This window comes from Notolepis coatsorum (genome assembly GCF_963971535.1).
Source record: "Notolepis coatsorum genome assembly, chromosome: 1".
NCBI classification, from domain to species: Eukaryota; Metazoa; Chordata; class Actinopteri; order Aulopiformes; family Paralepididae; genus Notolepis; species Notolepis coatsorum.
Window position 1 is genome coordinate 319,213,463 of NC_140165.1, and position 13,762 is coordinate 319,227,224.

The following is a 13,762-nucleotide window of genomic DNA, read 5'->3' on the forward strand; positions in this document are numbered from 1 at the left end:
TGAGAGTCTCAGCAGCTGAGTCTCTCTGAACTGTGTGGAGAGTGAGAGTCTCAGCAGAGTCTCTCTGAACTGTGTGGAGAGTGAGAGTCTCAGCTGAGTCTCTCTGAACTGTGTGGAGAGTGAGAGTCTCAGCAGAGTCTATCTGAACTGTGTTGAGAGTGAGAGTCTCAGCAGAGTCTCTCTGAACTGTGTGGAGAGTGTGAGTCTCAGCAGAGTCTCTCTGAACTGTGTGGAGAGTGAGAGTCACAGCTGAGTCTCTCTGAACTGTGTGGAGAGTGAGAGTCTCAGCTGAGTCTCTGAACTGTGTGGAGAGTGAGAGTCTCAGCTGAGTCTCTCTGAACTGTGTGGAGAGTGTGAGTCTCAGCTGAGTCTCTGAACTGTGTGGAGAGTGAGAGTCTCAGCTGAGTCTCTCTGAACTGTGTGGAGAGTGAGAGTCTCAGCAGAGTCTCTGAACTGTGTGGAGAGTGAGAGTCTCAGCAGCAGAGTCTCTCTGAACTGTGTGGAGAGTGAGAGTCTCAGCTGAGTCTCTGAACTGTGTGGAGAGTGTGAGTCTCAGCAGCTGAGTCTCTCTGAACTGTGTGGAGAGTGAGAGTCTCAGCTGAGTCTCTGAACTGTGTGGAGAGTGAGAGTCTCAGCTGAGTCTCTGAACTGTGTGGAGAGTCTCAGCAGCTGAGTCTCTCTGAACTGTGTGGAGAGTGAGAGTCTCAGCAGCTGAGTCTCTCTGAACTGTGTGGAGAGTGAGAGTCTCAGCAGCTGAGTCTCTCTGAACTGTGTGGAGAGTGAGAGTCTCAGCAGAGTCTCTGAACTGTGTGGAGAGTGAGAGTCTCAGCAGAGTCTCTCTGAACTGTGTGGAGAGTGAGAGTCTCAGCTGAGTCTCTGAACTGTGTGGAGAGTGAGAGTCTCAGCAGCTGAGTCTCTCTGAACTGTGTGGAGAGTGAGAGTCACAGCAGCAGAGTCTCTCTGAACTGTGTGGAGAGTGAGAGTCTCAGCAGCTGAGTCTCTCTGAACTGTGTGGAGAGTGAGAGTCTCAGCAGCTGAGTCTCTCTGAACTGTGTGGAGAGTGAGAGTCTCAGCAGCTGAGTCTCTCTGAACTGTGTGGAGAGTGAGAGTCTCAGCAGAGTCTCTCTGAACTGTGTGGAGAGTGAGAGTCTCAGCAGAGTCTCTGAACTGTGTGGAGAGTGTGAGTCTCAGTAGCTGAGTCTCTCTGAACTGTGTGGAGAGTGAGAGTCTCAGCTGAGTCTCTGAACTGTGTGGAGAGTGAGAGTCTCAGCAGCTGAGTCTCTCTGAACTGTGTGGAGAGTGAGAGTCACAGCAGCAGAGTCTCTCTGAACTGTGTGGAGTGTGAGAGTCTCAGCAGCTGAGTCTCTCTGAACTGTGTGGAGAGTGAGAGTCTCAGCAGCTGAGTCTCTCTGAACTGTGTGGAGAGTGAGAGTCTCAGCAGCTGAGTCTCTCTGAACTGTGTGGAGAGTGAGAGTCTCAGCAGAGTCTCTGAACTGTGTGGAGAGTGAGTCTCAGCAGAGTCTCTCTGAACTGTGTGGAGAGTGAGAGTCTCAGCTGAGTCTCTGAACTGTGTGGAGAGTGAGAGTCTCAGCAGCTGAGTCTCTCTGAACTGTGTGGAGAGTGAGAGTCACAGCAGCAGAGTCTCTCTGAACTGTGTGGAGAGTGAGAGTCTTAGCAGCTGAGTCTCTCTGAACTGTGTGGAGAGTGAGAGTCTCAGCAGCTGAGTCTCTCTGAACTGTGTGGAGAGTGAGAGTCTCAGCAGAGTCTCTCTGAACTGTGTGGAGAGTGAGAGTCTCAGCAGAGTCTCTGAACTGTGTGGAGAGTGAGAGTCTCAGCAGCAGAGTCTCTCTGAACTGTGTGGAGAGTGAGAGTCTCAGTAGCTGAGTCTCTCTGAACTGTGTGGAGAGTGAGAGTCTCAGCAGCTGAGTCTCTCTGAACTGTGTGGAGAGTGAGAGTCTCAGCAGCTGAGTCTCTCTGAACTGTGTGGAGAGAGAGTCTCAGCAGAGTCTCTCTGAACTGTGTGGAGAGTGAGAGTCTCAGCAGCTGAGTCTCTCTGAACTGTGTGGAGAGTGAGAGTCTCAGCAGAGTCTCTGAACTGTGTGGAGAGTGAGAGTCTCAGCAGAGTCTCTCTGAACTGTGTGGAGAGTGAGAGTCTCAGCTGAGTCTCTGAACTGTGTGGAGAGTGAGAGTCTCAGCAGCTGAGTCTCTCTGAACTGTGTGGAGAGTGAGAGTCTCAGCAGCTGAGTCTCTCTGAACTGTGTGGAGAGTGAGAGTCTCAGCAGAGTCTCTCTGAACTGTGTGGAGAGTGATAGTCTCAGCAGAGTCTCTGAACTGTGTGGAGAGTGTGATTCTCAGCTGAGTCTCTCTGAACTGTGTGGAGAGTGAGAGTCTCAGCAGCTGAGTCTCTCTGAACTGTGTGGAGAGTGAGAGTCTCAGCAGCTGAGTCTCTCTGAACTGTGTGGAGAGTGAGAGTCTCAGCTGAGTCTCTCTGAACTGTGTGGAGAGTGAGAGTCTCAGCAGCTGAGTCTCTCTGAACTGTGTGGAGAGTGAGAGTCTCAGCAGCTGAGTCTCTCTGAACTGTGTGGAGAGTGAGAGTCTCAGCTGAGTCTCTCTGAACTGTGTGGAGAGTGAGAGTCTCAGCAGAGTCTCTCTGAACTGTGTGGAGAGTGAGAGTCTCAGCTGAGTCTCTCTGAACTGTGTGGAGAGTGAGAGTCTCAGCAGAGTCTCTCTGAACTGTGTGGAGAGTGAGAATCTCAGCAGAGTCTCTCTGAACTGTGTGGAGAGTGAGAGTCTCAGCTGAGTCTCTGAACTGTGTGGAGAGTGAGAGTCTCAGCTGAATCTCTCTGAACTGTGTGGAGAGTGTTAGTCTCAGCTGAGTCTCTCTGAACTGTGTGGAGAGTGTGAGTCTCAGCAGAGTCTCTCTGAACTGTGTGGAGAGTGAGAGTCTAAGCAGAGTCTCTCTGAACTGTGTGGAGAGTGAGAGTCTCAGCAGAGTCTCTCTGAACTGTGTGGAGAGTGTGAGTCTCAGCTGAGTCTCTCTGAACTGTGTGGGGAGTGAGAGTCTCAGCTGAGTCTCTGAACTGTGTGGGGAGTGAGAGTCTCAGCAGCTGAGTCTCTCTGAACTGTGTAGAGAGTGAGAGTCTCAGCAGAGTCTCTCTGAACTGTGTGGAGAGTGAGAGTCTCAGCAGAGTCTCTCTGAACTGTGTGGAGAGTGAGAGTCTCAGCTGAGTCTCTCTGAACTGTGTGGAGAGTGAGAGTCTCAGCTGAGTCTCTCTGAACTGTGTGGAGAGTGAGAGTCTCAGCAGAGTCTCTCTGAACTGTGTGGAGAGTGAGAATCTCAGCAAAGTCTCTCTGAACTGTGTGGAGAGTGAGAGTCTCAGCTGAGTCTCTGAACTGTGTGGAGAGTGAGAGTCTCAGCTGAATCTCTCTGAACTGTGTGGAGAGTGTTAGTCTCAGCTGAGTCTCTCTGAACTGTGTGGAGAGTGTGAGTCTCAGCAGAGTCTCTCTGAACTGTGTGGAGAGTGAGAGTCTAAGCAGAGTCTCTCTGAACTGTGTGGAGAGTGAGAGTCTCAGCAGAGTCTCTCTGAACTGTGTGGAGAGTGTGAGTCTCAGCTGAGTCTCTCTGAACTGTGTGGAGAGTGAGAGTCTCAGCAGCTGAGTCTCTCTGAACTGTGTGGAGAGTGAGAGTCTCAGCAGCTGAGTCTCTCTGAACTGTGTGGAGAGTGAGAGTCTCAGCTGAGTCTCTCTGAACTGTGTGGAGAGTGAGAGTCTCAGCAGCTGAGTCTCTCTGAACTGTGTGGAGAGTGAGAGTCTCAGCAGCTGAGTCTCTCTGAACTGTGTGGAGAGTGAGAGTCTCAGCTGAGTCTCTCTGAACTGTGTGGAGAGTGAGAGTCTCAGCAGAGTCTCTCTGAACTGTGTGGAGAGTGAGAGTCTCAGCTGAGTCTCTCTGAACTGTGTGGAGAGTGAGAGTCTCAGCAGAGTCTCTCTGAACTGTGTGGAGAGTGAGAATCTCAGCAGAGTCTCTCTGAACTGTGTGGAGAGTGAGAGTCTCAGCTGAGTCTCTGAACTGTGTGGAGAGTGAGAGTCTCAGCTGAATCTCTCTGAACTGTGTGGAGAGTGTTAGTCTCAGCTGAGTCTCTCTGAACTGTGTGGAGAGTGTGAGTCTCAGCAGAGTCTCTCTGAACTGAGTGGAGAGTGAGAGTCTAAGCAGAGTCTCTCTGAACTGTGTGGAGAGTGAGAGTCTCAGCAGAGTCTCTCTGAACTGTGTGGAGTGTGAGTCTCAGCTGAGTCTCTCTGAACTGTGTGGGGAGTGAGAGTCTCAGCTGAGTCTCTGAACTGTGTGGGGAGTGAGTCTCAGCAGCTGAGTCTCTCTGAACTGTGTAGAGAGTGAGAGTCTCAGCAGAGTCTCTCTGAACTGTGTGGAGAGTGAGAGTCTCAGCAGAGTCTCTCTGAACTGTGTGGAGAGTGAGAGTCTCAGCTGAGTCTCTCTGAACTGTGTGGAGAGTGAGAGTCTCAGCAGAGTCTCTGAACTGTGTGGAGAGTGAGAGTCTCAGCAGAGTCTCAGCAGCTGAGTCTCTCTGACATCACAAATCAGCACATGTTCAGATATGAGAATATGAGAATTAGAGACATAGATCATACTAATATAAGTCCACATAGCTAGGAAACAATGCTAAACACTGAAAAAGGCCATTTATAAGATAGTTCCCCTAGATATTTTTGCTTAATTTTATATTCGCATCCAGACCATTCCAGAGTGATACCCCACAAACTGCAATGCACATACTTGTACGTACCGTAGGTTGCTTTAAAGCTAATGTCCCTCTAAAATTATAAACACTCTCTAGCCGTGATTTTTTTTTTAATGTTGCTTGGTAATTTGTTTTTTATTGCCAGAAACATAATTTGTGCAGATTTGAATTTGATTAAGTCCATGAATTTTAATGTTTGACTGCTTACAAACAGACTATTTGTGTGATCTAAATATCTACCGTGATGTACGGCTCTTTTTTGCAGTGTGCATATCTTTTGTAAGTTGCTTTTATAAGTATTTCCCCAGATTTCAACACAATATGATAGATATGGTACAATGAGTGTGCAATATAATGTATATAGAGTTTTCTGATTCAGGATATGTCTTGCCCAGTATACCAATACTTCTCGCTAACTTTGAACACAAATATTTTATATGGGGTTTCCAGCAGAGTTTATGGTCTATTAAGACCCCTAGAAACTTGTTTGTATATACTCTCTCAATTTTCACTGGCTTTTTTTTTTATGTGGCTATCTTTTCTTAGCACACCCATTTGTGTCAGGCTAGAACATTCTGCAGGCGTTGGATAGAACACTGCAGGCGATGGATAGAACACTGCAGGCGTTGGATAGAACACTGCAGGCGTTGGATAGAACACTGCAGGCGTTGGATAGAACACTGCAGGCGTTGGATATAACACTCTGCAGGCGTTGGATAGAACACTGCAGGCGTTGGATAGAACACTGCAGGCGTTGGATAGAATACTGCAGGCGTTGGATATAACACTCTGCAGGCGTTGGATAGAATACTGCAGGCGTTGGATATAACACACTGCAGGCGTTGGATAGAACATTCTGCAGGCGTTGGATAGAACACTGCAGGCGTTGGATAGAATATTATAGACGTATATTTACCCGTCAGTAGTGTGATAGTAAAGGGTTAACCTTCTGTAGTGTGGCAGTGAAAGGGTTAAACACACAACCTCTATTATGTCAGAGTCTGTCCGTCAGCCGACACACGACAACACAAGTGATGGAAAGAGGTCATGGTGGAACTCAACTCACCTTGTACAAAGTACTCTCTCGTCCCGGACTCTGGTGGAAGTAGAACAGCCACTGGAGAAACTAGAGACACAAAATATCAGTCACAGCATATTATGAATGAATGATTTTATTTCTGTCTTCTTTTACAAAGCATATAGAAAATTTAAAAAACGAAAAGTAAAGATGACAGAAAAGGTGTAGGCTGAAGGCGAGGCTTATAATTGCCTATCCCCTTTTTACATTACATTATTTACACACTGAAGAGTTTATCGCTGGGACGTCAGCCCCCCCCTGTCCACCCGGGCTGGGTGATGCCCCAGGGATTGCTCAGCAGACGGCTGATGGACCCCGCGACTCGGCTATAGACGCCTCCCCACCGGCGCCTGCTGATGAGGAGACCTCTGGCCGCGGGGCCCAGGCGGACCCCGTTCCTGCGGGTATCTCCCTGGGCGCACCGCTCCCGGTGCCGCAGTCGCTGCCCCAGCCCACTCGGCCGGGCCGCGTGAGGAGGCCGCCTACACGCTACGAGCCCGAGTCCGGCAGTTGGATACGGGACTGAGACCGTTAATCTATTCCGGTTCATAGCTTTCCGGTCTGGGGGGGATGAAGAGTTTATCGCCGGCCACTAGGGGGCAGCGTCTCATTAGTATTGCCGACCGGCTTTGTTTTGTTTTGTAGTATTGCCGAGCGGCCATTTTGTTTCACTTAATGTGACTCTGTTTATGTTCACTATTGAGTGTTTATGTACATTATATAGCGATATATATATATATATGCATTATGATAGTGTTGTCATGTCATGCATTTATGTTGGTACTTTGTCAGCTTATTTCGCTGTGCTTTGTTCTGTTTCAGGGTGTCGTCATCCTTGTCATTAAATACTAAAACTGACATCGAGGAGTGCATTTCTTCACACACAAAAATATATACAAAAAATAAACATAATTTAGTACATCATTTGCAAAAAAAAAGTCTACAAAGTTTCATGTACAAATCGTATGCACATTTTTTATTTTTTTTCACGATTTTAATACAGTTATGTTATAATAAAATATAATTAGGATAATAATAAGGTTTTACATTTATGTATCACCTTATATTTGAATAATTTCTTAAATGTATGTAGCGAACTACACATTTTTACTTCTTTGTCAAAGTTATTCCATAGTGTTGCCCCTTTAACATGCAGATGTACATTGACTTTTTATATTCGTCCTTGCCTTTGCGATATCGAATACACAAGTTCCCCTAAGTCTATACTGGCTCTCTCTAGTTTGGAACAACTCCTGAATGCAACTTGGAAGTGAGTGCTTATGTGCTTTGTACATTATTATTGCAGTGCTAAGATCGATAAGATCTTCCCATTTTAAGGTATTTGATTTAATAAAGAGTGCGTTTGTCGGTTCATAGTAATCAGCTTGATTCACAATTCTTATGGCTTTCTTCTGCATTATGAACATTTGGTTAATGTTTGTTTTATATGTGTTTCCCCATACCTCCACACAGTACGTTATGTATGGAACTATGAGCGAACAGTACAATAAATAGAGTTGTCAACATGGATGAAACAATAGAGCTCATCACTTATTTCTGATTTGCTCCTTGAGCTGTTCCAGAGGTCCTGACGAGTGGGTTCACAGGGAGGCTTATTCTGGGGTTATATTGTGATGTCACTTGTCATTATTTATTTGTATTTGTATGCATCTATCTCTCACTCTTTAGTTCTGTTATCTGTTGCTATTTGATTGGATTGATTAATTGGTTGAATCATTCATTCATCCATTGATTGCAATTTCTATTAGAGTGTCATTAAACATGTAATTAAATTCCATTTCACACAAACAAAACATTCTGCTACCTCCCCCCCAAGCTTTACAAAGTGCCTTTCCTAAAACATACTTTCATCATCCATCTAAACAAAATAAATGAGAAGAAATAGATAACATCTTACTGAAATAATGGGCCTCATACCATGAAGCGATATAAGAACAGATTTCGTTCTTAACTGGCATTTCCTCTTACTTTGTTCTTACCTGGGATTCAGCAAAGTTCTCTTATTTTAGCTTTTTTCTCAGGCAAGAACAAATGATAAGAGTGGTCGAGAGCACTCTTACCGAAATAAGAAACTCTTACCCAAAATAAAAATAAAATAAAAAAGCATACCATTGGTTAATTGCCCCCAAATACGACTTTAAAAATACAGAACTTTTCAATAATAATAATTATTATTATTATAACTTATTGCGTGCGTTCTATCTGAAATGGATTATATATTGCGGTTAGAACAGTTATGCTCTGGCCGCTAGGGATGGGTACCTTTCACATTTGAACCGATACCTGTGAATCGATACCGGTACCCACCGGTACCTTTTTTCTGTACTTTAGTCTCAAGAAATTTAATTGACCTACCTCAGTCGTAAAAAAAAAAAATCCAAACTTCAAATAACTACAATTTCAACAGTTTTCGGCTTGCCATTGCTCCGACTGCTTTGTTGTTGAATCAAGTCAAATCCTAGGTAAGCATATATTGTGCGTGTGAACGTTGACATGAAAAGAAAAAAGTTTAAAAAAAGTTAAAAAAAAGTAAAAAAAAAGTTAAAAAAAAATAAAAAAAAATTCTTTAACTTTTTTTTTTATTTATTTTTTTGGTTTCTCACTTGATTCGATACTCGGTAGTACCGACGTGTTTCGGTTCGGTACCTCAAAAGTACCGAATTCGGTACCCATCTCTACTGGCCGCCCAGGCCATTGATTGATTGAAGATTTTATTAACAGATTGCAGAATGGGTACAATACAGTAGGGCTCAATACACACAATTGTTAACACAATCGCGGCCACTGGGATGAGTCTAATAAATCTCTAGAGGACCAGCAAATGTAAACAGACGTGGGGCTGTTTGTAGAGCTAAATCTATACTTTATAGTATTGCTATCTGTCCATTCTCATTGTCAATTGAGACCATAAACCGTCCCTTCAAAATGGCTTAAAGAAAAAAAAAATCATCAATACGTTCTCATTTTATAGTGCCGTGAATATAAGCGTTATACGGGATTTCGGCTAGGATATTTCCTGGAAGGCGAGATACAGGCCGCTAAGCTACTACCGTTATATCCAATGGCATTTCCGTTATACATATGCTACAGAAATAATTCAAACTGCATATGATCGGCACGATCCTCAAGCATGTATGCATGAAAGGGGGGGGAGGGGGCGGGGGACGTCGTTTCTGATTATTGATTACCAATAACCGCGTTAGCCTCATTAGCCTCATTCATTGATCGGATGGATGGCTATCAAAACAATGCCCGATCGGGATGTACTTTACGTGAAAAAGATCTTACCGTGGGCCGGTGGGATCCCCCTGAGCATTTCCCCGTTATCGATCGCCATCTGGTAGATCGATATGTCCATTGGCTGATGATAAATCCCCTTATTGCATAGTGAAATCTGCGATCCAAAACGTAATCCAAGCTACATGCTGCACATCCAGAATCGAGCTAACTAGAAACTCCATTGAAAGTAAAAAAAAAAAAAAATAGTCCACCGTTCAGCCACAGGGCACACTCTATTATCGCGACAGCGCCCCTAAGAGGATCTGGCCGGTAATGCACGTTGGCGAATTCAAAGAGTAGGGTAAATATGCAGTGCCGCTCGGCGACCTTGAATAGGTTATTAAAATGGAATAAAAGCCAAAACAACTTGCCATGGATATATCCGTCCTTCTGTACACAACGGGTGGAATCGAACACGGAGATCTCCGTGCTTGGGCGGGATTGTGTTAAGGGGATGCAGACCAGAGAAAGACTTTCGTCTTGTTTACATCAGGGTCCCCCATTTTCAATTCATAATGACATTTATGACATACACAACATACAGCTATACAGATATATATCATGACATTTATGACATGACATACAGATATGCAGTACTGTATACATAGCATAGAACGCATATTTAGAGATCGTCTATATCAGTGGTAACCAAACTTCTGTTTTATGCGGACCACTAGATTGTTATCAAGAACATTTGCGGACCACCTCGTATGCAAACAGTAAAACATAAATAAATAAACAACTGACTTAAATCCAGTAATACACGAGACCCTCTTCTTGGACCAAGTAAGGTTTCGTCGATAATCCAATGTACAGTTACCCCCACCCCGCCGACCCCACCCACCCACCCACCTCCAATGTACAGTTCCCGCCCCCCATACCACCTACCCAACCCCCCCCACCTCCTCCAATGTACAGTTTCTTCGTCAAATGTATATACTCTTCTTCTTTTTTTATCTGTATGTCATGTATGTCATATATGTTATGATGAATTGAAAATGGGGGACCCTGATGTAAACAAGACGAAAGTCTTTCTCTAGTCTGCATCCCCTTAACAATTGTGTGTATTGACCTGTACTGTATTGTACCCATTCTGCAATCTGTTAATACAATTTTCAATCAATCAAGACCCGCATCGCGGGCACTGCATTCCGTTCTCAGAATGGATTTGAGAGAGATGTGTCAGTCATCAGGCTATATATGCGGAGATATTCAGACTCTAGATATATTTGCAGAGCCAGATGAGATGAGGCAACCTGTGTGATTGGCTCTTGACAACGCACAGTCGTTCAGTATTGACAAAGCCTACAGTACTTTGCTGGAACGATTCATTTTTCACGTACTGTATACAGTACGTGTGTATGCGCGCACTGCGGGAGGTGGCCAGAAGCACGCAACTAGCCAACTACTATTATATTACTACTATATTAATACAGTCTATTCCACTATATAGCTATAGGTGCTGTATGATGACAATACATTTGATTCCTATCAAATTTTGATCCAGCGCTTGAATATGGCCGGGGGATCCGCTCATATACAATGCAGACCCACGGCTCTCGTATTATAATGAGCCCGCGAGGCGTGTCTCTGTATGCAAATGACTTGTGCGAGAATGCGCATCCAGTTTAGAATGAGTGGGATTCACTATTCAAAAAACCTGGCTAAGAACAGATTTGGACTTTAAGAACGGCTTGATGAATGTGGCGGTGGCTTTTCTTATTGTTCTCTTAACAGACAGGTAAGCAAGAATATAAGAAAAATAATAAGAGAGTATTGTTGAATGAGGCCCATTGTTTATATGTTATCATAGAACCTGCTGGAGTGTAGCCTGCATTGACAGTCATGTTTTACGATATATTCATCTCACCTTCTGCTTATATCTTCATGTTTTACAAGAGTCTATATATTCATCTCACCTTCTGCTTATATCTTCATGTTTTACAAGAGTCTATATATTCATCTCACCTTCTGCTGATATCTTCATGTTTTACAACAGTGTATATATTCATCACCTTCTCCTGATATCTTCATGTTTTACAACAGTGTATATATTCATCTCACCTTCTCCTGATATCTTTGGCCACGTATCCTTCAGGATGTTCATCAGTTCGTCTCTCAGCTCAGAAACAGCATCACTCACATTCCTGAAGTCACGTAGAGGATGGACAGCGATACTGGGTAAGTCTGGAGATACACTGGGACTGGAGAAGGACTGGAAACCCTGGATAGAGAGACATTATATTAAACAAAGAGAGACAGACACTGTAACAGTACTGTATATCTGTATGTCATGTACTGTATGTCATAAATGTCCTGATTAGATTAGATTTTTATATCTGTATGTTGTGTATGTCATACATGTCATTATGAATTGGAAATGGGGGACCCCGATGTAAACAAAACAAAAGTCTTTCTCTGGTCTGCATCCCCTTAACAATTGTGTGTATTGAGTTGTACTGTACCCATTCTGCAATCTGTTAATTAAAGTTTTCAATCAATCAATCAATCAGACTCATTTGAAAATCACCTACAGTAAAACTGTAGTATTTCTGTGTTTTTTTTGCTTCAGATGTATAAATGGCTGTAGAAATACTATAGTGAATCACTATAGAAATAACCATATACATAGTATTTCTTTGGTAAAACCCAGTGGCGGCTCTACCACTAGGGGCGCTAGGGCGCCGACCCACCTGCTGGCCAGCTGCTGTTAAATCAGAGAAGAAGACAATAAAACTTTTTCGTTTTTGTGTTTTATAGCCCTATAAATAATATAAACATGGTTAAAATTAATAATATTTACTCATTTTAAGTATGTTTGTATTTCCAATGCACAATATAACGTTATTATCTAAATAAAAAAAACATCGTTTTCGGCCCGGGCTATACGCGATAGCGCTCTGAGTGCGCGTCACAGTTTGATCGCTGTCTCCGTCACAGCCAATCAGTGCATACGGCGTTGTGCGTTGAAATATGACTATTATGTTGGAATCCGAGCGCGATTTGAAGCGGTCTAGAAAGCAGCGTGAACTTCCGTGAGAATTTCCATAGCCGCATTTCGCGGAGACGCTCTCTGATTGGCCGACGCCAGTATTATTTTCCATGGCAGAATTTCACAGAGACGATCTCTGATTGGCCGAATCCAATTTCTAATGTTCCAATTCTAGCTTCTAGCTTGGTTCCTGGTACTAGGACTGTTGTTTGTCTTAGAGCGTGCCGTGCCGTGACTGCAAGTTCTTTCTTTAGACTGTTAAGCTTAGGCACTCTTTCAAAGTTGGTTAAGGTTAGAGTTTGTCTTAGAGCATGGCGATAGAACGCCAGGTAGTTTGCAGTCTGTTCGAGCGGAAATGGACAAAGGAATGTACTTGTTGAGTGTTGTGCTAACGTCGACGAGCTCAGCTGAGCTAACACTTGGCTAACAAGCTATATGGCGGATATCAAGCTCTCCTGCCCTGGACGTTTCAACTAAACAGTGAGTCTCTCTCTCTCTCTCTCTCTAACGTTAGTACTAGTACTAGGCTGGTGCGGGCTAACTGGCTATCGTTCTGGGAGCTAACGTTAGTACTAGTACTAGGCTGGTGCGGGCTAACTGGCTATCGTTCTGGCAGCTAACGTTAGTACTAGTACTAGGCTGGTGCGGGCTAACTGGCTATCGTTCTGGGAGCTAACGTTAGTACTAGTACTAGGCTGGTGCGGGCTAACTGGCTATCGTTCTGGCAGCTAACGTTAGTACTAGTACTAGGCTGGTGCGGGCTAACTGGCTATCGTTCTGGGAGCTAACGTTAGTAGTACTCGGCTATCGTTCCGTGATTTGTTTACTTGGTAACACGGGTTGCTAAGGAATTTAGGTTCGAGGTTGAAGAAATCTCTCTCTCTCTCTCTCTCTCTCTCTCTCTGCTTAACGTTAACGTTTGTAAATTGTTTTTTTAGGAGCAGTACTACTGCTGGCCATTCATGAAGCGAGACATTGCTGATTGTTTATTTATCGATGGCTCATTGATTTAACTACTGCAGCTCTCTCGGATTGAAAATACGTGGATTATGGCTTGTTCAATATCGTCTATGTTTGAATGAATGAATGAGAACTTTATTAACAGATTGCAGAATGGGTACAATACAGTACGGCTCAATACACACAATTGTTAAGGGGATGCAGACCAGAGAAAGACGTTTGTCTTGTTTACATCAGGGTCCCAGATTTTCGATTCATATCGATAGTTTAATAGCTAGCCTTGGCTCGTTTAACAATATGCAAAATATGTGTACAGCCCTGTACTCATACTGAAGTTATTCTTGGTATATAATAGGTCTGATTGTGTAACGAATCGATTCCACGTCGCGCTGTGTGTGAGAGAGAGAAGGAGAGAGGGAGAGATCTGCCTGTGTTTGTAGACGGGCAAGTTTTGTTTCTAACTTTTCTATTTATATATTGTGTTTCAAGTTGTGAATTAGAGTCTAGACTATACTTTATTTGACTGGTTGTGTGTTGTTGTAGTAACAGCTGAGCGACTCGTTCATAAGAGCCGATTCATTGCAGTGAGCGTGAGTCGAATCGCTCACGTCTTGCCATGAGTGTTGCGTGGTACTGTACTGTACTGTACAAAATATTTGGTATAGCGCCCCTAGTGGCGAA

The 13,762-nt window shown here is 44.0% G+C and overlaps 1 protein-coding gene across 2 annotated transcripts in view; it reads right to left on the reverse strand.

Moving 5' to 3' along the window:
• The window catches only part of LOC311235829 (E3 ubiquitin/ISG15 ligase TRIM25-like), an 81,110-nt gene that overhangs the window by 35,474 nt on the left and 31,874 nt on the right, over positions 1 to 13,762 (reverse strand). For both annotated transcript variants that reach the window (XM_084323336.1, XM_084323335.1), the window contains 2 exons: positions 11,194 to 11,353; positions 5,818 to 5,877 (listed from right to left, as the gene is read on the reverse strand). In XM_084323336.1, the coding sequence (XP_084179462.1) occupies positions 5,818 to 5,877; positions 11,194 to 11,353 (220 nt within the window). The remainder of the gene's footprint in view (positions 1 to 5,817; positions 5,878 to 11,193; positions 11,354 to 13,762) is intronic.